The sequence below is a fragment of the Penicillium malachiteum genome (genome assembly GCF_028827825.1).
Source record: "Penicillium malachiteum strain IBT 17515 chromosome Unknown utg000003l:1.0-4950554.0:1.0-4952489.0, whole genome shotgun sequence".
Lineage (NCBI taxonomy): Eukaryota > Fungi > Ascomycota > Eurotiomycetes > Eurotiales > Aspergillaceae > Penicillium > Penicillium malachiteum.
In genome coordinates, this window is record NW_026643096.1 from 2,701,694 (window position 1) to 2,729,658 (window position 27,965).

A 27,965-nucleotide genomic window follows, 5' to 3' on the forward strand; every position below is an offset into this window, starting at 1 on the left:
TTCGATGACTGGACGATATTATCTGGTCCACAAGGGTCTTTAAGAGTCGAGATACTAGATACCAGGAGTCAAATTGCTTTTCAGCCTTTCGATTTCCTTCCATTTCCTCTCCTTTTACATTGTTGGCCATTCTCGCCCAAGATTTGTATCTGGAAAGACGTCATTTCCTTGAGTCGGGAGAAAGAAAAACAGAGTAAGAGAAAGTAAGAAAGAAATGGGCATAGATGAGTCCATAGGGCTGGAGGGCAAGGATGTTCAGATGGAACAGACAACGTCGACGGCCTCCGATGAAGTTTCGTATCCGACAGGCATACCTCTTTGGTCAATACTGATTTCATTAACCGTGGTAATCTTTCTTGTTAGCATGGTAAGTCGGGAGATTCGCCCGAAATTGATTGCAGTAAAATGATAGAGGACCTATACGCAGGACGGAACCATCATCACGACGGCAATAACCCGGATCACGGACGAGTTTGATTCAACGGCGGATATCGGATGGTACGGCTCTGCATAGTAAGTTTTTCCTTCTTCCTTCTACTCTCGATAACTGATTTTTGACAAAAAGCCACGTGTAGTAAGTTGACCATATGCGCTTTTCAACTCGCGTATGGCAATATATTCAAGCTCTTCCCCGTCAAATGGGTGTTTCTAAGTGCACTCACGTTATTCGAGCTGGGATGTGTTATTTCGGCTGTTGCACAGCATTCATACGTATTCATTATCGGTCGAGCGCTGTCTGGACTGGGGGCAGCGGGCGTTCTCACGGGCTGGGTTATGTAGGAAACTTCCATCTTCTCTATGTTGTTTCCTATTATTTAAATTTTCTAACCGTTTTACTCTCCTTCTCGCTTGAAACAGATTGACGCGGCTTGCCTTGCCGTTGGAAAAACGCCCACTTGTCACGGGAATTGTTGGCTCAATGGAAGGGGTCGCGATTGTCATCGCCCCCTTGCTCGGAGGAGTTTTCACCAGCCGACTCTCGTGGAGATGGTGCTTCTATATTAACATAATCCTCGGGGCTCCAACAGGGATTGCAATAATTCTGTTCTTTCCAAAGAGCACCTCTGCCAATAAATCATCTTCTGTAGCACCACCGGATCGAAAAATGACTCTCGCAGGAGCGTCGAAGAAATTCTTTACCAAATTTGACATTCTGGGTCTCATGTCGATTTTACCGGCAATCTTCTGTACTCTGCTGGCACTAGAATGGGGTGGATCGTCATACAACTGGGCAAACTCCCGAATAATCGCTTTGTTCGTCCTGGGTGGGGTGTTCTTCATCATTTGGGGAATGTTGCAATTCTATCAAGGGGACAAGGCGACAGTGCCGGTCAGGATCATTAAGCAGCGAAGCGTTGCCTGTTGCGTCCTATACAGCTTTGGGATCTCAGGTACCTTGAATCTGTTCGAGTATTACGTGAGTAACTCCTTTTTCGAATTGTTTTGACAATCAGATCCTCCTCACTTTAACACATATACTTATTCGTGCGAGAAAAAGTTATCTATATGGTTCCAGACGGTTAAAGGTGTCTCTGCGATTAAGGCCGGCTATATGTCACTTCCTTTGACTGGGGGACTTATCATTTCCTCAATTGCAACCGGATTTGCTCTATCTCGACTAGGGTACTACACACCCTTTATGATGGCAGGTGGCGTCCTCATGATCCTCGGAGTGAGCCTAATGACTACGCTGAAACCAGCCTCGGGAATCAGCGAATGGGCGCCTTTCGAGCTTCTGATCGGGTTAGCCGCAGGTATTGGCTTCCAACAGCCGCTAATTGCTATCCAAGCCATCCTGCCTGACGCTGGCGATGCGGCATTGGGAACTGCCATTGTCATCTTTACCCAGTCCTTCTCCTCCTCCATATTTCTTTCCGTTGGCAATACTATCTTCTCCAATGGCATCATCCGCGGAATAAGGTCGGCCAATTTGACCACCTCTAGTGATGATGTGGATGTATCAGCCAGCGGACTGAATGGTCTAGTCGCACTTCTTGGTCCCAGCACCAATCAGACCGTGCAGCTAGCGAAAATGATTTTGAATTCTGCCGTGCGGGATGTGTTTTATCTTGCACTCGGAACAGCGTGTCTGCTTATGGTTGGGGCGCTGGGAGTGGAATGGAAAAGTGTAAAGAGAAAAAGCGATCCTGAGACTCATGACCAACGGCATAAGTCAAGTTCTGAAAGTTGAGACAGGATGGGGAAAACCGGAGGATATTCCCAGGTGCACTTGGCAGTTCGTATGTGGTCGTTCCATTATCGAACCTAGGAATCCTAGCGGAGCAATTGATATAGATTTTTAGACCCGAAGCGATACCTTAAGAAAATTCAGAACACTGGGAAAGGATCATCGGGGATCTTGCGAGGCGAGGAGGAATTTTCCCACATTATCGGCGATCTCTTCTGGCCTGCTTAGGCGCCGGTTGTAACATTTGAAAATGTATTATTGCGCAATTCGGCATGAAAGCCTCATCAGTGTTGAAGGACAATGTAGCGATATCCGTGTGACAGTAATAGGAAAGAATTTTGAAGTATATAATTTGATTTAGCCTGCTTTGGTCGAAACCAGTTCATCTCTTTCAAGTCTGTCCAATCAATCAGTCAATCAGTCTAATGCAGCCTAAATAATTGTACAGTGGTTAGGCAGTCGCTTTGTCCGTCTAAAGCCAGAGTGTATCAAATTCCAGTATTCCACGCGAGAATAGTTAATAGAAACGAAATGGTGAATTGCCGACAGAAACCGATGCGCAGTGTCCAGATGCCCTCAAACCTCTCAAATAGCCCTGATATATCTCTCAGTCCCCCTGTCATCTCCTTCATATTGTACCTCCTCATTTTGGCTTCGGTTGCACCTTCTGCACCGTTCTCAATGATCGTAGTTCGTCGTGTCTAGATGGGGTCGACCTTGCCCTCTCGGTGGCCGCGGGTTTGGCAATCATTACTACTCATTGTCTGCAAGATCATGCCCGTTGCCAGTTCGTCCTGGCGTGCTGTTTCCTCATCTTCTGGCCCGACTTCGACGCGGCGGAATATTTTTCGACGAATCTCGTTGTCTTGCGACAAGACAGTGTCGATGCTGTCGAGCAACACAACGGTTCGGATCCGGTCGGAAACTCACGAGCAGTCTCCACATATTCAATGGCACATAGGATTCGGGGTTTCCGTGGTAGCAGAAAACACGCTTTCGTGGTTCCCACTGTTCCTGCGCAGCTGTCTCTGCCAGAACCTGTCCCTTCTTTTATCGGAGAGCTTCGGGTGTGGTAACCCTACTATCCCTAATCTCCTTGGGCATGCCCTTGTCATGCCTGTTATTAAGGTACTCTGGCTAAGCCCATTTGGCATTTATTTTCGATTTGTATGGTATTTTCCTCGATATTCTGTTGAATCTATAGCCTCATTGGCAAGAGATAAAGCTCTATACATTGAGAAATGCTTTTGAACGCCCCACCGGTCAAGATAGGCGCGTATCGTTAAATTTTAATAAACCTAGTTATCGTTCCGAGGTATTGGTTGGTTTAACCATTACTCCCTAGCTAGCTCTAGTGGTGAGTACTGGGGCTGTATTCTGGTCTGGCCTTAGGACTGTCGAACATGGACTAGTGCGTATTCTTCTTGTTGAAACACGGAAGCATGATGCGTGCCTACATGTAGATATCTGCCTCACAACACATACTCTGTAACCTTCGGATAGTACCTTTCCTGCTCACGGTATCTAATGGTCTAACTGCTAATAATTCCGCGAAAGGGAGAGAATGAAGAACTCGAGTTAGCGAAATTAGGTGTTTCAATACAGTCAGATATATTTATGTAATTGGAGCATATACAATGCAACAAAGTATGGTCATGGAACTTGGTTGACCTGTGGCTGCCGCCTCTTGGCCGACACCTTCAAGTTTGAACATAAGGTGCCGATGGTTTGGGCCGCCACCCTCTTAACAAAGACCCATTGTTCTTACATCTACCTAGGTAGTCCAAAGGAAAGGTGACCTCAAAGTAGTTCAATTTTACAAAGCAAATGATCATTGGTTTTTTATTCTTCTCCTTGAAAATCGCATAGATGGTGAATTTCAGCCTAAGTACACAATGGTAGAGGCTGGAGTTGAAATATCTATAGGTCAAGTTCCGACTCTCAGCTCCACCATCCTAGTACGTTCCATGAATCCGGGAGTCCTGATATTCGCCAGCTGTGATGTCGGGATATTGCGAACACTCGCCGTCCAGAAGCAACTGTGGCAGAGGATGCAATGAGCATGCGCGATTGGGTTTCCCAAAGAACGCCACTGAAAATCGCTCCTTCGTAAATATCGGACTGTCGGTGCCGGAGGGGCTCTGACTGGGTGCTGTTACTTGATGGAGGACGGCTCGAAGGTGGTTGTTAGTCCATCGCTGCAAGGAGTCTCCCACATTCACTAGCATGATAGGATGGCTTCCGTCGACGACACTGTACAGACCAGTCTGCTGATCCATCACCTGCAATCCACCGACGTCATCCTGGAACAACAAGGTCAATACTCCAAAGTCTGTATGGGGGGCGATCCGAGTTTTTTGGCCATTCATCAGCTCCTTCTTGGGGACGGCTGGGTAATGAAGCAAGCGAAGCTCGTGGTCGTTTCCATCGACTAGTGAATCAAATGTGTGGGCGTCGAGCTGCAAGCCCAAAGCCAGGGCACGGAGCAAGGTGTGATGGAAGTCTTGACAGGTTTGGTAGAAGCTCTCTATTTCTGGCCTAAAATGAGGCATGTCACAGTCGGCAGGCCATGTGTTGGGGAAGATGCGACTGTATGGTGATCCCATATCGAACGATTCCTTTAAGGCTCGGCCCGAGTATCAGTCGAAGTAGCTCACATCTCAGGGTCCGATTTCTCGTACCTTGCAGTCTACGGACGGTTTTCCCTCCCCAGGTGCCAGGATCGAAGTCTTTTCCTGTCCCACAAAGCTGTATCCTCGATGAGGGATTGCAGTGGTAGGATGAGCAGCGACCGCTTTCGCTGCTTGGTCCATTTCAAAAAACTGCTTGCTCTACACAGACGGGAGATGAGCTCTGACCATAAGTCACGACATGTTGACTGGCACGTACAAATTCGAAGATTTTTGCAATTCCTTCAGCTGGGACTGCATGGTTGATCAACTTGACGAAACCATGCTGTTGAAGAGCGGCTGTAAATTGCTGACAGAATGATTGCTGCCGACCGGGGTCCTTCGAACAAAATGCAGAAAAATCGAGAGTGGATACGTGAGACATGATTGCGGCAACTATACACTGAAAACTGCCATCTATTCTTCCTTTTATGATTTTAATTTCCTTGCAATGGCCGGGTTTAGTCATGGGAGCAGCCCTCGGGTAGTTCGATAAACATATTCTCCCGGAAACCCACCCGTGGATCCACTTTGCAGATGAGTCTTAGGTTGGTGGTGCCACCGGAATATATCAGCGCAGGGGCTAATTTCCTGTTATTGGGCGGCTAATTACCGACTAGCTCGCAGTTAGGATGCAATTAGGTCGGCTCACCGGGTAGGGCGTTGTTTCCAATTTCTTGTTTTGTTTTATCATGATGTTGAGATATATCCCAAACTTCGCAGGTGCAGAGCAGAGTCACTATGAATCCCAGAAGCGCCGCCGAACGTATGACACAAGACACCTTCTCCACGAAAGAAAGATGGGCTCGTCGGCTTGTTCGTGAATAGATCTACGAGTATCTCGATTATTTTCACGGAAGTGCTCGTCACAGCGAGGTAGAGAGTCCATTTCGGCTCCCTATTCGTCCCCGACAGAGTCAAATGGCTCCTATTTCTGAGAACTTTCATCTTTGTATAGTAGGAGCTGGGGTAGCGGGCCTCTATATTGCCCTTTTGCTGAAAAGTCTCTGCATCCCCGGTTTGACGTACGACATTTTGGAGGCGTCTCACTAGACCGGCGGGCGGGTCAAAATATAAATTGCAGTGAGGAGCTGTCAAACTATATGGATCTAGGTCCTGTACTGTTTGATAAAACGTCAGAGAATCATAGGTTCGTAACTGATGGTGAGGCAATGGCCTTCTCCGAAGGATCGTGGTCTAACGATTGCATCCCAGACTGCTCCAGCTTTTTAAGCGATTAGCCCTACCTATAGTGGAAGATGAATCCAAACAGTTCACACATATGCAGTTACTACTCTCTTGTCTCATGGTGAATGATATCCTGTCTCTGAAAGTCCAACCCCGGAACCGGATCCATTTCGAATGAGCAGGTCGCGAGGAGGTCTCGTACCAGATGAGTGAGTGCGTTTCGTGTGAATTCCCCCTTCTCTCGGCTTTTCTTCTTTGCTGTTACAACACGCTCGATGGATTAGAGTTCATTAAAGGAAACTGTCTCTCAGCTTAGTCGCCAAAGGTGCCAATGCGGTTTTTTGCACAAGCTTTTGCACCAATTAAATCTGCACTCTGAAAGGATTTCAACCTAGGCTTTATGAAGCTCTTGGAGGTAGATAATCTAAGTACAGGGACTTTTCTCGAAGAAGTAATGTGAATATACTATCCCTATTTCTTCCCCCCTCTCTCCACAGCAATCGCGTTAATACTTTGGACCTATTATAGCGGTTACGACCATCATACGACAGTGGATGGCAAGGATGTCATGGTAAGTTCTTGGACCTTTGTCTAGTCCCTGCCATTACTTAACCGCCTCCCCCAGGGACAATAACTTTCTGGCCAAACCGTTGACCGAGGCAGCCTCTGACTCACTGATGAGTGAGCTTCATAAATCTACGGGCGTTGGTAAGTTTACGGCGGGTATACTGCCTTGACTCGGGCGATGGGCTGCCATGTCCGAAATCAGCCTATCTTAGGTGCATTAGTAAAACGGATATATTACTATGGTGCTAGAGAGGGCGAGAAAACGGTATTGAGAGTGGCGTCTGAATGCCTGCCTCGGTGGTATACAAATATCTTTAACACCGTTCCCTTTGGATATATGCGACGAATCATGATGGATCTTCGTCAAGCTCGGCTGCATCCTGCGCAGAGGGACGTTATCTTAAATTTCGAGTCAATGGCGCCGATTAGCATCAAGATCCGGTTCAAAAGGCCCTGGTGGAGGAACTGACAGGGAATATATCGATCTGGCGTGGCTTTCACTGGCACGCCTTTCGATTTGGTCGGAAAAATCCAAGACCGGGTACAGAAAAACGGTATTACTATTTTCCGGGGTTCTGCCCGAATCTCAATCCCCACTTGAAATTCGCTCAGAAACGAGGACAATAATAGTACCGTTTTTCTGTACCAGGTCTTGGATTTTTTCTGACCAAATCGAAAGGTGTGCCATTCAATAGCAAAATACCCAATCTCAGGTTCGACACTCTGCTCTATGCAGGCAATGGTGGATAGTGGAAATTAAGACAGAGTTCTCATTGGCTTTGGCGGCACCACCACCGCCCCGTGCTACTTGTCCGAATATGCATGTTCAGTGGGTAGTCTTGCATCTATGGGTGGTACCACCAAAATTGATCGAACATACCATGCACGGTGGGGTTGTTGGAATAAGCACGTTGAAACAAAAGAAGTGGGTCGGTGGCATCATGTAAAAAGAAGAACGACGCTAATGAGATAGAAAATGGATGCAATCGATGAGAGTCGAACACACCATACATAGTGGGCTTGTCGGAGTGTTCTAGAGCAAAGAGAGTGGGTCGGTGGCATCATGTGAAAAGAAGAGCGACGCAAATGAGATGGAAAATGGATGCAGGCGAGGAGAATAATATGTAATTGTATGTATAGAAGGGCTACGTTTAACTACTCCTTGTCTGTTTGGACTGACCTGAGTGAACAAAAAGCAACAAGAAAAGACGGTGGAACAATAGAAAAGGAAACAAGGTTAGTCAGAACTAGACATTCCTCAGTCACTAATCGGCCAGAATGAAGGAACATCAGGTTCATGGGATAAATTTCCAAACTCTCGACCATCCTCCAGAGGTTCTCACGGTGGGAGGGATCTATGTTGCTCTCCTGCAACATGTCGCGGGAAGAGGAATTGGGCTGAATCTGGAGGTGACCAAGGAATTCCCAAAAGCTGGGCATACCACCACAAACCAGGCCACGATTCACATCCATCCAGATGATCGAACCCACACAATGCTGCAGAGCATTTCCCGTGCGCTGGCGGAAACCCCCAAATTCTGCATCGCTCAGACACAAGATCAACACTCAGTGTCCATGCAGGTGTTGCTGGTGTTAAGCACCGAAAACATCGGGCATAGCTGGAAAAAGAACTTTTCAGGGCTGAGGAAAGATGGAAAGTGTGCGTTGTTTTTAGTGGATGCCAGTGCCAATGACACCCAGTTCACTTGGGAGTGGGATGAGATGCTCATCCCAGGGGGGTCAACTGTTGGGTCCTCATATCGACCAGGCGTTCAAGGCCCTGATGATTCCAGACACTGTGCTTTCTACCATATCCGTTTTCTCCGACAGCGACAGCAAACAAATCCAGGACTGGGCCGGCCGTAAGCCAGAGCCCGTTGAGGAGTGTGTCCATAAATTGGTGGAGAGTTTCGCGCGCGAGACCCCCAACAGTCCTGCAATCGCTGCATGGGATGGTGAGGTCTCGTACAAAGAGCTCGATGCTATGTCAAGCACTTTGGCAGCCATGCTACATTCAAAATACAAAGTCGGCCCCGAAGTATTTGTACCCCTCTGTTTCGAGAAATCCAAGTGGATGATCATCTCCATGCTTGCTGTTTTGAAGGCGGGGGGGCTGTATTGTGCCATGTGATGCCAGCACTCCCCAGGAGCGCCTTAAAACTATAGCCGAGTCGGTTAATGCGTCCCTTGTCCTCATCTCATCTTCACAGTTGGAACGACACGTAATGCTCGATATGCAGTGTCTGGTTGTTGACCAGTTCTTGATGGAGGGGGCGAGTCCAGTCACGATCACGCTGCCATTGGTACAGCCAACCAACGCTGCAGTGACAATTTTCACATCTGGAAGTACCGTGAGTTTGGGTTCCATATTCTTTTTGAGACACATTGGTTGCTAATGGCAAACTATTCCAGGGAACCCCGAAGGGAATTGTGATTGAACATCGAAATATCTGCTCAAGTCTCTACGCGCATGGAAAAGAGTTTGGTTTCAATCAGGCTTCACGCGTCTTTCAGTTCGCATCTTATTCTTTTGATATAGGATACGGCGATGTATTCCGGGCCCTAATGTTTGGTGGTTGTCTTTGTGTGCCCAGTGAATACGACCGGCTGAATAACCTGGGACCTTCAATCAATGCCTTTGCAGCAAACATCTGCCAGCTCACCCCAACTGTCGCCGGTATCGTCTCACCACGAGAGGTACCAACCTTGAAGACGCTTTTGGTTGGAGGTGAGCCAATTTCCCAAAAGGTGATGGAATTGTGGGCCGACAAAGTCCGCTTGATTGGAGTCTACGGTCCCAGTGAATGTACCGTTGACTGTCTGACTACGGGCCCCCTGGCAAAAGACGACCGTCCGGGCCTGATTGGTCATTCCTTGGGAGCCCGGCCATGGCTCGTGACCCTGGACAATGATCAAGTTCTGGCACCAGTTGGAGCCGTGGGAGAAATCATCATCGAAGGTCCCGGCGTGATGCGAGAGTATCTGCACGACCGGAAGCTCACCGCGCTCGTCGTATACCCAGAGAGACCCTGGCTAGCGAAAAAATACGGGACACTTCCACATCGCCTGTTCAAAACCGGTGACATCGGCTACTACCAGGCGGATGGGATGATCGTCTGCCTTGGAAGGCGAGATGCCCAGGTCAAGCTGCATGGTCAGCGTATTGAAATGGGGGAGATCGAGTACCAATTAGTCTCTCTGCTTCCCCCCCAGTGCGGAGGCTGTGGTCGATATTGCTCAGCCTTTGCACTCTACCCGCCCGACCTTGACGGCTTTCCTTCACCTTCCTGGACAGCAAGGTAGAACAAGATCAACCTCCTCAAAGATCCTCATCCAACATGCAAGACAAGACGAGGAAGTGAATACACTGATAAATTATCTTCGCCATCAACTCGAAAAAAAGCTTCCCAGTTATATGATTCCGTCAGCCTTCATCCCTCTTGCAGAAATTCCAAGAAACACCTCTGGTAAAGTTGACCGCCGACAGTTGCGTCAAATGAGCGTAGGGGAGGGTTCACTTGATGCTGTGCCATCAGGTAAATCTCTGAAGCAGACAGAACCAATGACAGATATCCAACGACAAACACGGCGGCTCTTAGCCGGTGTCCTGGACCTTGACAAGGAACTTATCGGGCTTGATGACAACTTCTACAGTTTGGGTGGTGATTCCCTGAGTGCAATGAGATTAGTCTCAGAGGGACGGCAGATGGGACTGAGAACCAGCGTCCAAGAGATCCTGAAGCATCCAACCCTCCGTGAACTGGCAGCCACCATATCTGTGCAGACTATCACTGACGTACCAACAACGGCCTTGAACGCTGCCTTTTCAATGCTCGATGGCGATCAAGAGGAGGTCCTTCGCGAAGCTATCGTTCAATGTCAGGTTCATGCGGACCAAATCGAAGATATCTATCCATGTTCGCCTTTACAAGAGGGTTTGATGGCCGTGTCCATGAGGGAACAGGGAACATACATCACGCATACCACGATGACCCTTCCAGATAGCGTGAACATGAGCGGGTTCAAGGCCTCATGGGAGTGTATTGTGCAGCAATTTCCCATTCTTCGTACCCGAATCATTGCTACCTCTCGGGGGTTCCTCCAGGTTGTCATCCGAGAACAGTTACATTGGCGAGAGATCACGAATCCGGAAGGATATATTGCAAAACAACAGCTCAGCCTTACAGAGCCTGGTGTGCCTCTCTCAACACTTGCCGTCTGCAAGGCTAGAAATAAAACCCAGCTGATCTGGACGGCCCATCATGCCATTCGAGACGGCTGGTCGAAAGGGTTGATCTACAGAGCAGTTGAGGGACACTTCAAAGATGCAACTATCCCACCTTCATTCTTGTACCGAGACTTCATCCATCATATTGGGTGCCTTGATTTGGTGACCATGAAAAGTTATTGGACAGGGTATCTGGATGGATTTTCCTCCACCGTCTTCCCAAGGCTTCCGTCGGCCTCATATCGCCCATTTGCCGATCAAACGCTGCAGCTAGGATTTTCTATTCCCCGAAAATATAATTCCAAAATCACAATGGCAACCAAGCTCTATGCCTCTTGGGCTCTTTTACTCAGTCGCTATAGTGATGAAACTGATATCTGTTTTGGAACCACGTTGAGCGGCCGGACAGTCGGGCTGGATGGCATTGGGGACATCGTTGGACCGACCATTGCAACCGTTCCCATACGCATCAGAATTGACTGGACTGAGTCAGTTCCCAAGTTTTTAGAAACCATTCAACGACAGCAGATCGACTCGTTATGCTTCGAGCAGATTGGATTGCAGAATATCGCGAAGTTGTCCTCGGCTGCTGCCCTCGCTTGTGCCTTCCAGTCACTCTTTGTGATTCAAGATTCTCCGTTCAATGAAACAGATTCTGACCTGTTTAAACTGGACGAGTTACAGGACGCTTCATGCATTTCCCTTGGTCATGCCTTGACCATTGAGGTACTCCCATCTGCTTCTAGCCTCGGCCTCAAGGCAAGATACGATGCCAAAATCATTGACCAGAAACAAATGGAACGCATCCTGCGACAGTTCGAGACCATTTTCCTTCAGACATCAAGTGCTGCAGATGACCCGGACAAATCTCTCAATGATATCATGTATGTCGACCCGACGGAGATTGCGGAGCTTACTCAGTTCGGCTCTGGTCCTGTCGTCGCAGATGGTCCCTTACTTCTGGATATGATTTTCCAAGGAAAACAGAAACAGTCTGACGAGCTTGCTATTGATGCGTGGAATGGCTCCTTTACGTACCTAGAGCTGGATCGAATGTCTATGCGCCTCGCGCATCATTTGATGGAGCAAGGACTACAGAAGGGCGATCCAGTCATGTTTTGCTTCGAAAAGTCCGCCTTGGTGGCCATTGCCGTGGTCGGTATTCTACGTGCAGGTGGTGTTTGCGTTCCAGTTGATCCATCCTTCCCTTCAAGTCGATTCCAGAAAATAATCGCGACGACGAACTCCAAATTTGCCTGTACTTCTTCCAAAACCTCCCCTATTTTGAGCGGCCTCATAGAGAAACAAATCATCTTGGATCAAAATTCCTTTGCCGGATCGGAGTACCTTGCAATGGACCTCCCACAATGCGATAATGGAGATCAGGCATATATCATCTTCACCTCCGGCTCGACCGGGGAGCCAAAAGGTATTATGATGAGTCATGGATCCATATCTTCCAGCATTGCCGTTCACAGTCCAGCAATGGAATTCAAAGCCGGGACAAGAGTTCTACAATATTCTGCCTACACGTTTGACCACAGTCTCTTCGAAATACTCACCACATTGGCAAATGGAGGCTGCATTTGCATTCCTTCGGATAGCGACAGAATGAACAATCTCGCTGAGCAAATTCGCAATTTTAACATTACCTGGGCCTATCTGACACCTTCAGTTGCTAATCTCCTGAAACCAGAGGATGTTCCAAACCTGAAGACCCTTTATTTGGGTGGTGAGCAGATTACCACAGCCCTGATTGATACCTGGGCTGGGTCAACCAAGCTGCTGAATGGATACGGACCCGCAGAATGCTCCATGTGCACACTAAGCAAGATTGAATACGGGGCGACAAAAGCCAATATCGGCCAGCCCATCAGTGGCCGGGTCTGGGTGACAGCACCGGATAATCCCAGAATCCTTCTTTCTGTGGGCATGATAGGCGAATTGCTGTATGAGGGGCCTACGATGTCCCAGGGATATCTCAACAATCCCGTTGGAACTCAAAGATCCTTCATCGACTTCCCATCATGGTCGTGGTTGTGCTACACAAACCGATCGCCCTCTCGTCTATTCCGAACGGGTGATCTCGTCCGTTACCAGTCTGATGGTACTCTGGAGTATATTGGTCGTAAAGATACCCTCGTGAAGCTTCATGGATTGAGGGTCGATCTTGGAGAGGTTGAGTATCAAATCAAAAAGCAAATTCCGGAATTTTCAGAGGTGATAGTGGACGTGGCGCAATTTGACCATGGCAAAAGCGATCGACTTCTCGCAGCTTTCGTCAGATTGGAGCAAAAGTCATCTTTCTCGAGCTCCCCAGGCCCTACATTATCTGCAGGGGAAAATCAAAAGTACTGGCAAGAGTTGCTTCAGGACATTGAGACTGCGCTTCTGAAACAGCTACCACCATACATGGTGCCTCGTGTGTTTGTTCCACTATCGTCGCTGCCACACACAACATCAGAGAAAGTCGACAGGAGGACCCTTCATTCCTGGGCAGAACAGCTCTCTCTCAAAGAGATCGCAGCTCTCCGTGGCTCCGAGGACAGTCGACCGCCATCGTCGAGTACGGAGAAGAAACTTAGCGTCCTCTGGAAATCGGTGCTGGGAGCAGATAATCTGGAATTCATGGCCACCAACAACTTCCTTCAGATTGGTGGTGACTCAATCAGTGCTATACGGCTTGTAGCTCTCGCAAAGCGAGAGGGGCTGCCACTCACAGTGGATCAGATCATGAGAACACCTCGTCTTGACCAGATGGCGGCCTCGATCGATTTGCAGACCAATGTACAAAGCATTAGGGTAGATGCTTTTGAGCTAGTCAGGGACGAAAAAGATAATTTGCTTGCCATGGCCCAAGCTCAGACAGGCCTTGGTGTGGACATGATCGAAGATATATATCCCTGCACAGCCCTGCAGAGTGGACTGATGGCTCTCTCCATTAAAGAGCCCGGCACCTATGTTGCCCAAATGGTATACCGCCTCGATAGTTCCACTGACATGAAACGCTTCACAGCTGCGTGGCAGTCGGTCTATCGCTCAAGTCCCATCTTGCGAACAAGGTTGTTCCAGACTACCTCCGAATTGATGCAGGTTGTGGTCAAGGATAACCTCCACGTGCACACCCATGACAACCTAGACATGTATCTCCATCGTGAAGACGGTCTACTCATGATGCTTGGCTGCCCGCTGTTTAATCTGGCTTGCATAGCGGATGAATCAAAAGGGCAAACCTTTGCTGTCATCACGGTACACCACGCCGTCTATGATGGATGGTCCCTTTCGTCCCTATTTGAAGCAGTTGATAATGCGTATTCCAACCGTCCCATAATCCCCCGACCTGGCATCAACGTCTTGATCAAATACCTACATGACAATCAAATTGAAAAAGGCCATGCATACTGGGAATCGCAATTGTCTGGTGGCGAAACATCCCATTATCCCAACCTACCTTCGCCATCATATCGTCCGATCGCGTCTAAATGTTTGGAAGGTCTTCTGCCGTTCATCCGGAACAATAATAGTGCCATTACAACAGCTACAGCTATGAGAACTGCCTGTGCTGTTGTCCTAGGACGATACCACGACTCAACCGACATCATCTTTGGAGAGACACTCAGCGGACGGACGCTGCCACTGGCGGAAATCGATCTTCTTGACGGGCCCACAATCGCCACTATCCCAGTACGAATCCGCTGGGAGGAAGGAGAATTGCTCTCAAATCTTCTGGATCGTGTTCAGGATCAATATATTAACATGAATGGCTACGAAAATTATGGGCTGCAGCATATCCAGCGCATTTCGGAGAACTTGAGAGACATCGCCAGCTTCCAAACGCTGGTCATCATTCAAAACTCTGCGGAAGACACGGCAAGTGGTTGCCAGCTTCTCATGACGCCTGTCTCAGGCAATTTTAAGGCTTTTCACACTTATAGTCTTGTTCTAGAGTTTACTCTCGTGCCACAGGGCGCAAGGTTGAAAGTTAGCTTCGACCCCAACATTGTGTCAGTGGAAATGGTCACAATACTGAAGCTCCAGATTGGACACATCCTAAGACAGCTGAGTGATGTTGATGTCCACTATGCTGTCAGCGATCTCGACTGGGTCACAGAGCCTACGATGTCAGAACCTGCGGTCATTCCTACAGCAGACGAAAGGTGTCTGCATGCGATTGTACATGATAAGGCCGTTGCCCAACCTGAAGCTCAAGCCATTGTATCCTGGGATGGAAACCTGTCATACTTGCAGTTGGACTCATTGGCCACACTATTCAGTCGCTTTCTCCAGCAGGTCCATGGTGTGCAGCCGCGATCTTTCATTCCCATTTGTGCCAAGAAGTCTTTATGGTCTGTGGTCGGTATGCTTGCTATCCTGAAAGCTGGGGCCGCCTTTGTCCCCATTGACCCCGCCCATCCCAAGGCACGCATTGAATATGTTGTCAAAACCCTTGATGCCCCGATAATTCTGACTACCCCAGAGACTCGAGTGATTGTCGATGGACTCAACGTTCCTGTGGTTGAAATCGTCGAGATCCCGATAAACCAACTTCCTCAGACGGACGAGGTGTGTTTCAGCAACGCACAGCCATGGGATCCAGCATATTGCTTATTCACATCCGGCTCAACTGGAAATCCTAAAGGAGTCGTTGTGCAGCACGCCTCCATAGTGACCAGCTGTTTCGCTCATGGAAAGGCCATGTTCATCTCACCCGAATCCCGAGTACTCCAATTTGCCGCTTATTCATTCGATATCTCTGTGTCGGAAATATTTGCAACACTCCTATATGGTGGATGTGTCTGCATCCCATCAGAGACCGACAGACACAACGATGTGGCTAAGGCTATCAACACTATGGATGTCAACTGGGCTTGCCTAACACCATCTTTCGTCAAGGTTCTCTCTCCCATGCAAGTCCCTAGTCTGAAGACGTTGGTTCTAGCTGGAGAAGCTTTACAAAGAGAAAACATCGCAACCTGGGTCGATCATGTTCGCCTCATCAACGGATACGGACCCACTGAGGCCTCTGTGTTCTGTGTGTCCCATGTTATTACATCGGGTAACTCAAACAAGAGTATTATCGGAAGACCTGTCGGTTGCAGGGCATGGGTAGTGAGCACGACTGACTACAACAAACTCGCCCCTCTAGGAGCTACTGGAGAACTCATCTTGGAGGGCCCTATCGTCGCACAAGGGTATTTAAAAGCTCCCGAGAGAACAAAGGCTGTCTTCATCAGCAACCCAGATTTCCTATTCGAAGAACCCAACACTCCTCTATATCGTACTGGAGATCTCGTGCGCATGGATACTGACGGGCTCCTGGAATACATCGGTCGAATGGATCTCCAGGTCAAGATCAACGGCCAACGTGTCGAATTAGGGGAAATCGAACACCAAGTCAAGGTTGCTATTGATGAAAAAGCGGAAGTCATTGTACAGCTATGTTCTGATACTACGAGTAAAGCCTCAAAGATCTTGGTCGCTTTCGTCTCTTTCGGAGCTTACACCAGCAACATGCATTCTCGTTCTGATGTTGTGAGTCTAGACTCGTCGGAAGAGCACCGGCTGCTCATTGATCAAGCTAGAGGGAGACTCACAAGCTCCCTACCACATTACATGATTCCCTCCATGTACATATGTGTGGATTTCATTCCTTTGAATTCATCAATGAAAGCTGATCGGCGCAAATTGGAGGAATGCTTTCCTCGTCTTCGAGACGGACATGTTCCGATGGTGTCAGCAAGCCAATCGCAGAAGAGGGACCTTACTGAATTGGAGAAACGACTGCAGCACCTTTGGTCTAAAGTGCTGGATATCCGAATTGACGAGATCAATCATGATGCCAACTTCTTCCGCCAGGGTGGCGACTCTCTCTCAGCTATCTACCTTGTTGCCGCTGCCAGAGAAGACGGCCTCCAGTTGACCGTTGAGGACGTATTTCGTGAACCTACCCTGGCCGCTATGACAAAGGTTACTTTGGCTATCTCACAAGAGAGCCCATTACAACTCATCCCCTTTTCTCTGATTGATGAAACACGCCGTGCGGAGTATATGCAGTCTGCGGTTGTTCAGCTGGGGATATCGGACACAGACATTGAAGATATTATCACATGCAGTCCATTGCAGGAAGGTCTTGTAGCCTTATCATTAAAGGATGCGGGAGCCTATATCGGCCAATTTATCTTCTCTATCCCAGATGCTGTGGACATTCAAGCCCTTGAGGCGGCATGGGGCCATACAACGCAGAAGATCCCGCTGCTGAGGAGTTATTTCATGCAAAGTGATGACAACAGATTGGTCTCCGTGATTTCTCGCCGGTCGACTCTCATTCGACACGAAACAGACCTTAAGCATTACCTGGAGCTTGATAAGGTGACCCCCATGGGACTAGGAGATCCCTGTGTTCGACTCGCCATCATTCGGGGAGTTGACAACAGGCACTTGGTGATGAGCGCCCACCACGCCATTTACGACGCTTGGTCCATGCAACTAATCCTCCGAACCTTGGAGGCGACTTATCTTGGTGACGATGTAATTTCCCCTTGTTCATTTACCAACTTTCTTCAGTATTTGTCAACCGGGGATGATGAAGGGACACGGCTTTTTTGGCAGCGCGAGTTGGATGGAGCCTGCACCAGTGTCTTCCCGCAGCTCCCTTCGTCTGATTTCCAAGCGCGAACTGATAAGGTCATCCATCGTCACATATCGATTTCTCGATCGAATTCAGTGGATGTTACACTGCCCACTTGGGTCAAGTTAGCATGGTCCCTAGTATTAAGTCGACATTCTGATCGAGATGATGTCTGCTTTGGTATGACCCTCAGTGGACGAACAGCCCCGTTGGCAAATATCGACCGCATCGCTGGGCCTACCATTACTACGGTTCCCATCAGAGTATCCTTGTCCAAGAAGGAAAGTGTGGTCGAGTTTGCTCGATCAATGCAAACCCGGTCTCAAGAGACTAGTGCCTTCGATCATTACGGTATTCAAAACATTCGGAAGCTTACCGAAGACACTGCCAGAGCATGTAGTTTTACAACCTTGTTGGTGATTCAAAATGCGCGGGCTGCGTCGGGGCAGCACGGCCAAAGGGTATTGATTCCTGCTGAGACGAATGAAGTCTTCTCCCTCACTTATCCTCTGGTGCTGGAATGTTTCCCCTTGCCAACTGGTATATCGATCAATGCCAGCTTTGATTCACGAGTCCTCGATTCGAAGACGGTAGGAAGGATATTAGGCCAGTTGGATCACGTTCTCCATCAACTGATGGAACCCGCTGCATTGGGTATGTGTCTCGCTGATATTGAGCTGATCAGTCCTGAAGATGTACGGGAGATAATGCTTATGAACCAAATTGTGCCCCCTGTGCAAGAGCTTTGCGTTCATGAGCTCTTTGAAAGACAAGTCTCGGACCAGCCATCGGCAACTGCCGTGGAATCTTCAGAAGGAGCCTTGACATATGCTGCCCTGGACGAAATTTCGTCGCTTCTTGCAGACTATCTCGTTTCTGTTCTCCATGTTAGCCCTGGAGATTTTATCCCTCTTCTCTTCGAGAAATCTATGTGGGTAGTGGTAGTGATGCTCGGTGTCCTTAAAGCTGGCGGTGCATGCGCGGCGTTAGATCCAAAACACCCCGCTAGCCGACTTCAGGGGTTTATCGATGATTTAGAAGCCAAGGTCATACTCTGCAGTGACTTCTGCTCTGATAAGGCGCACATGCTGCTACCGGATGTGCTCCAGGTAAATGGTGCCTTCCTCAGTCGCCTATTGTCAAGCAAGTGCGGTATAACCCCCTTGAAGCACAAGGTTACACCACAGGACCCGGCCTTTGTCCTTTTTACTAGTGGAAGCACAGTAAGTCTTTTCGACAAAAGATTTGTTCTTGAGGTGATTCTAATCTGGTGATTCCTAGGGCCGACCGAAGGGAATATTTATTGACCACCAAGCATTCGCCAGTAGTATCAAGGGCCATGCTGACATCCTCCAATTCCGCAAAGGCTCACGGAATCTTCAATTCACGGCTTATACCTCGGATGTGAGCATTGGCGAGATCTTTACCTCACTCGCCCAGGGCAGCTGTGTCTGTGTGCCTTCTGAGTACGAAAGAATGAACGAATTAGGTGCCTTCATCACTCGCATGAACGTTGATTGGGCCTTTCTCACCCCTAGTGTTGCTTCCCTCCTCCACCCTGCTGACGTTCCTACTCTGAAAACTCTTGTTTTTGGGGGAGAGACGGCTACCCCGGAAAATGTTAGTACCTGGGCGCCAGCGCTATATCTGATCAACAGCTTTGGGCCTGCTGAATGCTCTATCTGGACAAGCTGTAGTCCTGGATTCAGCCCAGAAGATCACGGTTCCAATATCGGATACGGTGTTGGATGCTTGCAGTGGATTGTTGAGCCTGATGATATCAATAAATTAACACCTTTCGGAGCGATTGGAGAGTTGCTGATCGAAGGACCCAATGTCGCTTCACATTATATCAAGAACCCGAGCAAGACCGCATCTTCATTCATCAAGTCGCCGAAATGGCTACCCTATGGCTCCCGTCAACGAATTTACCGAACAGGTCTGTTTATATTGAGTTCCTCCCTGATATTGTTGATGTAGAATCTCATTCTTGATAGGTGACCTGGCCCGTTTCTTGCCTGATGGAAGGCTCCAGTTCATCGGCCGGAAAGATACCCAAGTCAAGTTACATGGTCAACGTGTTGAACTGGGTGAGATCGAGCACCAGTTAAGAGTGTATCTTCCTAGCATGAAGGAGATTGCGGTCGAAATGATCCAACCAGCTGGAGGGCATTCCAGATTGGCCGCCTTTCTTCCGATGGCTAAAACAAGCGATCGGACAGATGCACGTATTCGGTATGACGTTGAATCACTCACTTGGTTAGACAACTTGGTCAATGGATTGCAGGAGAAGCTCTTCTCCCAACTCCCTTCCCATATGGTGCCGTCCCTCTTCATCCCCATGAGTCACATGCCGCTTTCGGCGTCGGCAAAAACGGACCGCAAGGCTCTTCATGCCATAGCATCTGGAATCTCTCCGGAGCAGATACAGGCGTTGGGTAAGTTGAGTATGCACGGAAACATCGAGGCGCCATCAACCCCAATGGAGACAATACTTCACGGTCTATGGCAGGAACTCTTCAACATTGACGGCGCGGCCTTTGGCGTCAACCATCATTTTCTCCGTCTTGGAGGAGATTCCATCCTCGCAATGCGTCTAGTAACTTTGTGCAGAACCAAAGGCGTCTCTCTGAGCGTGATGGTTATCTTTCAATCCCCGATCCTCAAGGATATGGCAAACTCAGCCACCTTCATCGAAGTTATTTCGAAGCCCGACATAGTGGAGCCTTTTTCACTAGTTCCAGGGCAATCCAAGAGCGAACTCCGCGTCGCTGCTGCCATCCAGTGCGGTGTGTCTCCGGAGGAGATTGAGGATGTGTTCCCTTGCACTCCGTTGCAGGCAGGGTTATTCTCCCTTTCGCAGCGATCCAGAGAATCTTACATTGCTCGATTTATCTTTGAGATTGACCAATGTATCGATATGGAACGGTTGTTGGGATCCTGGAAAAGAGTAGCTCAATCGCATGAGATTCTTAGGACGCGCTTCATTGAGAATGATGACCTCCATATCCTCCAAACTATTGTCAAAGAACCACCAGAATGCCAGACGAGCCAAAGTCTCTCGGAATACTTGGCGTCGGATACCGCGAAGCCAATGATCTTTGGCCAACCACTTTTCCGATGGGCCCTTGTTCATGAAGGAGGTCAAAATAGCCATTTTGTTCTCTCCGCTCATCACTCTTGTTACGATGCATGGTCTTTAACGATTCTTCTCAAATCAGTCGCAGAGATCTATCACTGCCGAGCGCCATCATGTACCGTTCCCGGGAATTTTAAAGCATTCATTCGAGCAACTCAGAAGCTTGATGAAGGCGCAGCGAGGGAGTTCTGGAGCATTACCCTTCAAGATGCTCCAGCGCCATCATTCCCGGCCTTGCCATCCGTTTCATACCAGCCAATCACCGATGCTACTGTGACCCATGTCATCCAACGGCCGAGGCAGCAGTATAACGCTGTTCCATCCTCGGTTCTATTTCAGGCCGCGTGGTCAATTGTGCTGGCGCGATATTCAGACAACAAGGACGTGGTCTACGGATATAGTACCAGTGGACGATCTGGTGACATACCTGGTATTGAATCCATCTGTGGGCCGACTCTGGCGACTGTTCCAATGCGGGCAGTAATCCAACCAGGAAGGTTGATACCTGAATTTCTGAACGATATACACAGACATTCCTTGGAACGGATGCCGTATGAGCAATTTGGCCTTCAGAATATCATGAAATCGAGCCCTCAAGTGAAGCAAGCCTGTAACATCCTAACACTGCTGGTTGTTCAATCAGAAGGCCAGGTTCTATCAAACGACACAGTCCTAGGTATGAAACAGGTTCACTTAGAGGACAACGGGGGTGGGCTTACATATGCTTTGGTGCTCGAGCTCACACCGGGAGCAGCGGAAATTGAAATGAGGTTCAGCTTTGATTCCAACGTTATGGATCGTCGTCAAGTTCAGAGACTTGCATGCCAGTTCCATCATGTCTTGAAACAAGTCTTCGAATGCGCATCGTCGTCGGTTGACCAAATTGAGATTATTTCACCATCAGACAGAGAAGAGATCTTTTCCATGAATCACACAGTGCCCCGCCGATCCTCTGACTGCGTTCATGAGCTTTTCGAGCGACGGGTTCTCTCACAACCTGACGAACTCGCGATTAGCTCTTGGGATGGTGAGATGACCTACAACGAACTAGAAAATAAGTCAACGTTACTTGCTCAACATCTCATTACGCGGGGTGTGCAAAGCGGTCAGCTTGTACCCCTCCTGTTCGAAAAGTCTCTTTGGACAATCGTGGCCATGCTTGCTATCCTCAAGGCCGGCGGCGCCTGCGCATGTCTCAATCCTGCAGATCCATTAGAGCGTCTTCAGGGTGTTGTGGAAGATATGCACGCACTGCATATTCTTTGCAGCACTGCCAACCTGGAGAAGGCCAGCAAATTGTCCACGCATGTGGTTCAAGTCGACTCCAAGCGGCTAGAGCGACTAAAAATGTCGAGACCAACTCCTGTCATCGACAGCAATGTCTTTGTTAGTCGAAAGATCAGCTCTGACCAGCCTGCATTTATTTTGTTTTCTTCTGGGTCTACAGGCAAGCCCAAAGGTATCATCATTGATCACGGTGCCTTCTCTAGCAGCATCAATGGTCACTCTGAAACGCTGCTCTTCAAAAAGGGATCTCGCAACCTCCAATTTACAGCGTATACATCCGACGTTAGTATTGGCGAGATCTTTACTTCCTTGGCAGTGGGAGCCTGTGTCTGTGTCCCATCAGACTATGAGCGGATGAATGATCTGGAGGGATCAATGGAGCGCCTCCGGGTAGATTGGGCTTTCTTGACACCCAGCGTCGCTTCGGTTGTTGATCCTGCAAAGGTTCCAACTCTTAAGACTCTTCTCTTTGGGGGTGAAACCGCAACTCCTGAAAATATTGCCTCCTGGGCACCTCAAGTCTACTTGATCAATAGCTTTGGCCCGGCGGAATGTTCCATCTGGACGAGCTGCAACCCAGGTGTCTCGATAACCGATATTGGCTCGAATGTTGGGTATGGACTGGGCTGTCTCCAGTGGATCGTCGAACCCGAAGACCATAACAAGCTCGCACCCTATGGAACCGTCGGTGAACTTCTGATTGAAGGTCCAAATGTCGCCACGGGATATTTGAATAACGAATCGAAAACCAAATCTACTTTCATTTCGAGCCCGTCTTGGTTATCGGCCGGACGGCGGTTGTACAAGACCGGAGACCTGGCTAGGTTCATGCCAGATGGAAAAGTTCAATTCCTGGGCCGAAAGGACACCCAGGTCAAGCTGCACGGCCAGCGGATTGAGCTACGCGAGATTGAACATCAAATCCGGCAGGTCATGGATGTGCAAGAGGTCGCAGTGGAAATGGTAGGATCGACAAATGGAAGCCAGCTTCTTGTTGCATTCCTAGCCATAAGCGAAGAGATGGTGGCCCCTCAAATTGGAGATGTGCCAGCACCTGTCCGAGTTGTCACCCCCGAAGAGACGCACGAGATCTTCAAATCCCGTCTCCATTCGCTACAGTCAGTCTTGTCGGATGTTCTTCCTCGCCATATGATTCCTACACATACTATCTGTCTTTCTAATATGCCCTTATCTGCCTCTGCTAAAACAGACCGAAAGGCATTGGCCGCCATCTTCTCCGATCTTTCGGTCAGTGATTTGGCCATAGCATCAGGGCAAATGCAGAGCTGCAGGACCCCAAAAACCGACATGGAACAGGCACTCCATTCGTTATGGGTCAAGGTTCTGCGTATTCACGATACCGAATTTGGACTTGATGACGGATTTTTCCATCTCGGAGGAGATTCAATCTCTGCGATGCGACTTGTCTCTGAGTGCCGTGCTTTGTCTATTGTCCTGTCGGTGGAGAATATCTTCCTGAATCCACGGTTGCAGGCTATGGCAACAGTCGCACAGATCGATACGTCCCCTCTCGCTTCGGGTCCTACGCCAGTGCCGCCATTTTCCCTCATTCAAACACCAAATGAAGCCAAATCTCAGGCTTCAGCGGACTGCAAAATCCCGCTTGATGAAATTGAGGACATATACCCTTGCAGCCCGTTGCAATCAGGGCTTCTGGCGCTGAGTTTGATGAACTCTGGGGCATATTCCTCCCAGTTCACCTATCGAGTACCCACAGAAATAACTGAAGACATTGTCAAAGATGCATGGAGGAAAACGGTTCAATCTATAGATGTGCTGCGGACAAGGATTATCTACCGAGATCATGATTACCTCCAAGTTGTGACGAGACAAATAGGTGAGGTGTGTATTGAAAGAATTCGAAACCTGCCGGCATATCTCCAACAGGACCGAGAGATTACAATGACGCTCGGAGCGCCACTGGCACGTTGTGGCTTCATTCCTCACTCAGGAAATGAAAACTACGTCATTATAACAGCTCATCACGCCATCTATGATGCCATATCCTGGGAACACATCATACAAACCTTTCAGTCACATTGTCGAGCCCAGCCTTCACGTGCACAAAACGATGTTCCCTTCAACCACTTTATCAAATTCCTAGGAGAACAAGATTTGAGCCGTGCTGCGACCTTTTGGACCGAACTCCTCCAGGATTGTCCAGCGTCAAATTTTCCCCATAAGTTACCGCAGCAGGTCTTGACAAACGATTCTTGTCAACGCCTTATACAACTCAACATCCCTTCTGGGTCTCCCTTTACCTTGAACACCTTCCTCCGCGCAGCTTGGGGTCTTGTCTGTTCTTCATTCGAGCACAGTGAGGATGTTATTTTTGGGGTCACTCTCTCTGGAAGAACAGCCCCGTTAGTAGCCATTGACCGTATTCCGGGTCCAACCATTACTACAGTTCCAGTGAGGGTTTCCTGTGCAGGGGGACAGACCATTGAAGAATATCTCGACCATGTGCAAGGGCAGGCCAACTCGATGGTTCCGTATGAGCATTTTGGGCTCCAAAATATCCAAACATTGTCTCCTTCTGCAAAAATTGGTGTCAATTTCAACTCTCTTCTCATCGTCAACAAGGACGACTCTGACCTTGGGAAAGCCCCTGTGTTGAATGAATTTTCGATCATCGATACCGGCTATCCTACTGTTTACACTTATCCGCTTGTCTTGGAGTGCCTGTTAGGGCAGCGGGGCATTTTGGTCAAGGCATTCTACAATACCGAAATGATGCCAGTTGCTCAAGTTGACAGAATCTTGTCCAATTTCGAAAATACTCTCCAGCAGCTTCTTTTCCGGGACGCACATGATCGTCTTGCTGAGATGGAGTCTATCAGCCCAGGGGATATGGCAGAGATCGAGGATTGGAATGGCCCGATGATCGACATGGATGATCACTTTTTGTACGATGCTTTTGAAGTTCATGCCTCCCACAAGCCGGACAGCCTAGCGGTCCACTCCTGGGATGGTGAGTTATCGTATGGCGAATTGAAGTCATATTCAGATCGCCTCGGCTACTTCCTCCAGCAGCAAGGATTGGCGCGCGGAATGATGGTGCCCTTCTGCATGGAAAAATCCATGGTAGCAATTGTCACTATTCTTGCAATTCTGAAGATCGGTGCAGCATGCGTGCCATTGGATGTCAACGACCCCATTGCCAGACAGAAAACCAAGGTTGACCAAGTCAGCGCAGCATTCATGCTCACGTCACCTACACAGGTATCCTCTATTGAAAATCTGGGACCCAATGTCTTGGTCATCGACATCAGTCTGATCAGGAGTCTTGATCCTACCAGCCGCAATTTGGGGGTGGTCAGTACAACAGATATTGCTTATGTCATGTTCACGAGCGGATCAACAGGTCTACCAAAGGGTGTTCTTCAGCAGCATGATTCCCTGAACACCGGCATCAATGCTCTTGGAAAGGCCATGGGAATCACTGAGACGAGTCGAGTATTCCAGTATGCATCGTACACCTTTGACGCTAGTATCGGAGATATATTCGGAGCTCTTTCGTATGGTGGTTGTATATGCATTCCTAGCGAACAAGACCGTTTGAATGATATATCCTCGGCCATCAATCGCCTGGGTGCCAACCAAGCATGTTTGACACCGACTGTTGCTCGGTTGCTAGATCCTGTCTCCATACCTGGCTTGATGCGACTCAGCTTAGGTGGAGAGCCTATTACTGAGCATGATATCTTGAGATGGTCTCCACATACACGACTGCTCAACGTGTACGGCATCACAGAGACGGCGGTCTGGTCTGCGACAAATCAAGAATATGTCGAGACTGCGAATATTGGCAGAGGCTTTGCCACGTGGTTGTGGATTATACACCCGGAGGACCATAATCACCTGATGCCGATCGGTGCGATTGGAGAGATTATGATGGAAGGGCCTGTCCTTGCGGTGGGCTATTTGAACAACGAGAAAGCCACATCTGCCGCGTTCGTGACCAATGTTTCTTGGGCGAAGACTAAAGAACAACCTAGACGATTTTACAAGACCGGTGACCTCGCATACTACAATTCCGACGGGACGCTTCATTATGTTGGCCGTAAGGATACCCAGGTCAAACTCCACGGACAACGGGTTGAGCTCGGAGATATTGAGAGCCATGCTCGCAAGTATATCCCTGGAGGGGTTGATTTGGTCGTAGAGCTTATCCAGACGCCATCGGTGGATAATTCGGCTGTCTTGGTATGCTTCTATGATAAAGCCGACTCAGTGGTTGATGTGAAGATGATCAGAACCTTACTGGGAACGACTTTGCCATCAAATATGGTCCCGACGGTCTGGATGGCGGTGGATACAATCCCAAGGCTTCCTTCTGGGAAGACTGATCGAAAGCAGCTCCATCTGATCTTCGCGGAAAGAAGGCTGGAGGATGCGCAGATTATCATTGACGACTCCTCTCAAGCCAGAAGACAACCACAAACCATCAAACAACGATTGATGCAAGAACTTTGGGCTAAGGTCCTTGCAAGAGACCCGTCACTCATTGGCATTGACGATGACTTTTTCCTCCTTGGCGGCGATTCCATGGGCGCCATGAGATTGGCAGCTTCTTGCCGCGAGGCTGGCCTATCCTTGACTGTGACCTCAATTGTTCAAAGCTCCATCCTAGCTCACATGGCAGAAGTCTCTGAATATGAAGCTGCGTCTTCCTCAACTGCAGTGGCGCCTTTTTCCTTAGTAGCTCATCCTCCGGAAATGAAGCAACGTCTCCGACAAGAGGCCTGCAAAATCTGCCAGGTTACCATGAGTGAGATTGATGACATCTATCCCTGCACGACGCAGCAGATCCGGTACATGAAGCTGAACCTATCACCTCCGGGTTGCTCTACTCTTCAGCAACCGTTCTCTATTCCTGCCACGGTTGACATTGCTCGACTCAAAGCCGCTTGGGAGAATGTTACCTCCAGAAACCCTATCCTCCGCACTCGGGTTGTGCAAATTGATGAGGAATATTACCAAGTGGTCACAAATACCCCAGTTACATGGCACACCGCTGACTCACTCGAGACATACACCGACTTTGAACGATCCAAAATAATACAATTGGGAGACCTGCTTAGCCGAGTGGCAATAATTGATAAACGAGATGGATCACGGCCTTATTTTGTTTGGACAGCACATCACGCGGCGTTCGATGCGTATAGCCTGCAGCTCACCCTTAACCACCTGGAGGGGGCATATTTTGGGAATGAAGCACGCGAGGCTCCCATGAATCTGCTTATCAAACATACCCAGCGACTAGCCAGCAATCCGGTCTCCCTCAAGTTTTGGGAGTCCCAATTAGCAGGCGCTCGATCGAAATCATTGGTGCCGACCTCGCACGAGCCAGCTCAAATTAGAGCGACAGCCTCGGCGGAACTGCAAATCCACCTGCCTGAATTCTCCTCTTCCACAATGACCCTGGGTGCTGTTATCCATGCAGCATGGAGTTTGTTGATCGCTCATGAGACTGGATGTGATGAATCTGTTCAGGAAGTTACGCTAACCGGTCGAAGTGCACCGGTTGATGGCATCTTGAGCATAATAGGCCCTGCAATTACCATAGTTCCTCTTCGAATCTCCATCGCCAATCGCAGTGAGCCACTGTTGTCATATATGAAGCGTGTTCAGCAGACCCTCGCACAGATCGTTGATCACGAGCATGTGGGCTACCAGAATATCCAGAAAATCAGTCCAGACGCAGCCCATGCTGTTAGCGTCGCTGTACCCATCCTCATCCACCCCTCCGATCCTGCCACCTCTCCTCTAGGCCACGGGATAGGCTTGCAAAGAATCAGGCGATTCCCTCTCGCCGATAGCCCTCTCCTTTTCAATCTCGAGTGCTCTCTCAACGCCACCGGATTTAGAGCTGAGGTCTTGTTCGATGATCACCTCCTGAATGCGAGTGTAATTGCACAATGGCTGCAGCAGCTGAAATTCATCGTGGAGTCTCTCATTTCTGCTGCTCAAGGTGATGCGGCGGGACGGTCTATCCATGAGTTACTTGACCGTGTTTCTCATTCTTCTTTATGATGCCTCAACAAGCA

The 27,965-nt window shown here is 48.9% G+C and overlaps 3 protein-coding genes across 3 annotated transcripts; 2 read left to right on the forward strand and 1 right to left on the reverse strand.

Moving 5' to 3' along the window:
- Nucleotides 1–214: 214 nt before the first annotated feature.
- N7483_007365 (uncharacterized protein) lies at nucleotides 215–2,191 on the forward strand (the record flags this gene model as incomplete). Its single annotated transcript, XM_057090802.1, has 5 exons — nucleotides 215–367; nucleotides 428–513; nucleotides 576–776; nucleotides 859–1,417; nucleotides 1,517–2,191. The coding sequence occupies 5 exons, from the start codon at nucleotides 215–217 to the stop codon at nucleotides 2,189–2,191; spliced, it is 1,674 nt and encodes a 557-aa protein (XP_056945543.1).
- A 1,952-nt stretch (nucleotides 2,192–4,143) lies between these two features.
- Nucleotides 4,144–5,242, reverse strand: N7483_007366 (isopenicillin N synthase family dioxygenase; the record flags this gene model as incomplete). The annotated part of the gene is made up of 3 exons (XM_057090803.1): nucleotides 4,144–4,806; nucleotides 4,870–5,019; nucleotides 5,078–5,242. 3 exons carry the CDS (start codon nucleotides 5,240–5,242, stop codon nucleotides 4,144–4,146), a joined length of 978 nt encoding a protein of 325 aa, XP_056945544.1.
- Nucleotides 5,243–8,395: 3,153 nt separating this feature from the next.
- Nucleotides 8,396–27,951, forward strand: N7483_007367 (nonribosomal peptide synthase; the record flags this gene model as incomplete). The annotated part of the gene is given in 6 exon segments (XM_057090804.1): nucleotides 8,396–8,739; nucleotides 8,750–8,963; nucleotides 9,025–9,794; nucleotides 9,826–18,691; nucleotides 18,750–19,411; nucleotides 19,449–27,951. The coding sequence occupies 6 exon segments, from the start codon at nucleotides 8,396–8,398 to the stop codon at nucleotides 27,949–27,951; spliced, it is 19,359 nt and encodes a 6,452-aa protein (XP_056945545.1).
- Between the last annotated feature and the right edge of the window lie 14 nt (nucleotides 27,952–27,965).